The 1,576-nt window shown below is 41.6% G+C and overlaps 1 protein-coding gene across 2 annotated transcripts in view; it reads right to left on the bottom strand.

The window, feature by feature from the left end:
• Nucleotides 1-41: 41 nt before the first annotated feature.
• Nucleotides 42-1,576, bottom strand: part of LOC117962216 — a 5,588-nt gene continuing 4,053 nt past the window's right edge. For both annotated transcript variants that reach the window (XM_034901381.1, XM_034901391.1), the window contains exon 3: nt 42-1,054. In XM_034901381.1, coding sequence (XP_034757272.1) covers nt 454-1,054 — 601 coding nt within the window. In that variant the 3' untranslated portion in view covers nt 42-453. The remainder of the gene's footprint in view (nt 1,055-1,576) is intronic.

The raw sequence follows: 1,576 nt of genomic DNA, 5'->3' as shown, positions 1-1,576 counted from the left end.
TCTGCTTTTCTAACTCAAACATTAGGTATAATTTCCTATAAATGAGGTTTGTTGACCATAAATTCCAAAAATAACTGTGAAACATCGATACCCAGCGTCAACAAAAGTGTTGATTTTCAATTTTGACGGGAAGACAACACGAGGGTTAAGCTGAACAATAACCATAAACCTCTATGTGTGTGTGCATGAAAATAATATAAGCTCTGCTGGTTAATGGATCGGACCAAAGACAACTTGTGAAGTGTGTTTGGGTCCTTAGCGCGTCGCTGTTTTAAGATTGTAGTTTAAAGGAGAAAGCTTTAAGCATATTTTAACTTTTTTTTAAATGCCGTTTCAGTAGGATCCACTTGTTGGTTTCTGATCAGTTGGACCTGAACCACCGTGGTCCCCAGAACTCCTCTACTCCACGGCAGCTCTACCGCTGCCGCTGTTGTGGTTTAGACACATTAATGTCTAGTTAAAAACACAATCATCTGAAAGTGCTCCATTCTTGAAGCAATTGATGCAACTGATGATGTTATTTTTCCCTCGGAAACATCGGAATATGTTGTCGCGACGAAATTTAGTCGTTCCAAGATTTTTAAGGGTGTTTCTAATTTCATCTACAGTAAAGTAAACATAATTGCCATTTTGATCTTTGTACCCATCGAATACAGTAGAAAACACAAAGGCACTGTCTGCCCATTTGTCTTTGCGAATGTTATCAATCTTTTTTAAGATATTATTGTAATTGTTTGGGTTTGTACACTTGGTGCCACATGGAGAAAGGTAAGAATAGAAGACCAGACTGTTACCCGCACTACAGTGAGCTAAAGGTTGGATGTTGTCCAGGACTCGTGCCTCTGCATGATCAGTATATTGGTATCCGTTTGCTGCTGTATAACTTCGTGGCAATGCTTCAACCACGTTGATACCTCTGTACACATTCCCGCTTTGAACCGTGTTTCTCACAGTGGCAGCATCGTCATCGTTGAAGAGTTCTGGGAGCTTCGTCAGGTCCTGGTTCACTGGGATGTTTACAGCCAGACTGAAGTGCTTGTTTACTATGGAGTACCTGTCAAAGAAAACAGACACAAAGTGTTACCTTTGCCGGATATAAGTACAGATCCAAAGTTTGATGCATGGAATAGATAATGTATAGAAGCATGAATAGAAACGTCTCCATCACTCAACCAGCCAGGATGATATACAGTAGAACCAAAGATAGTGGAGACGTCACTAAAAGGTCAGCAGACACTCAGGGCCCTATTCTAACAACCTAAGATTATGGCGTGAAGCGCCTGGCGCAGGTGCGTTTAAAGGCAGGCGCATGGTCCTAAAGGGTTGGACTTAGTGTCTTCATTAATCAGAGGTGTGTTCTGGGCGTAGCATGCAATCAACCAATCAGAGGTCCTCTCTCATCGCTTTTTAAAAGCCAAGCGTGTTTGTACCTTGGCACATTACTATTATGATGGCAGATTTGCGCCATACTGTTTTTATTTTTAATCTTCTGCATGCATCCCTGTGTGTGTAACAAGCATAGTGTGCGTCCCTGTGTGTGTAACAAGCATAGTGTGCGTCCCTGTGTGTGTAACAA

Source organism: Etheostoma cragini, chromosome 2 (assembly GCF_013103735.1).
Source record: "Etheostoma cragini isolate CJK2018 chromosome 2, CSU_Ecrag_1.0, whole genome shotgun sequence".
NCBI classification, from domain to species: domain Eukaryota; kingdom Metazoa; phylum Chordata; class Actinopteri; order Perciformes; family Percidae; genus Etheostoma; species Etheostoma cragini.
The sequence above is the reverse complement of the archived record's forward strand: the minus strand, read 5'-3'. Positions and strand labels throughout refer to the sequence as shown.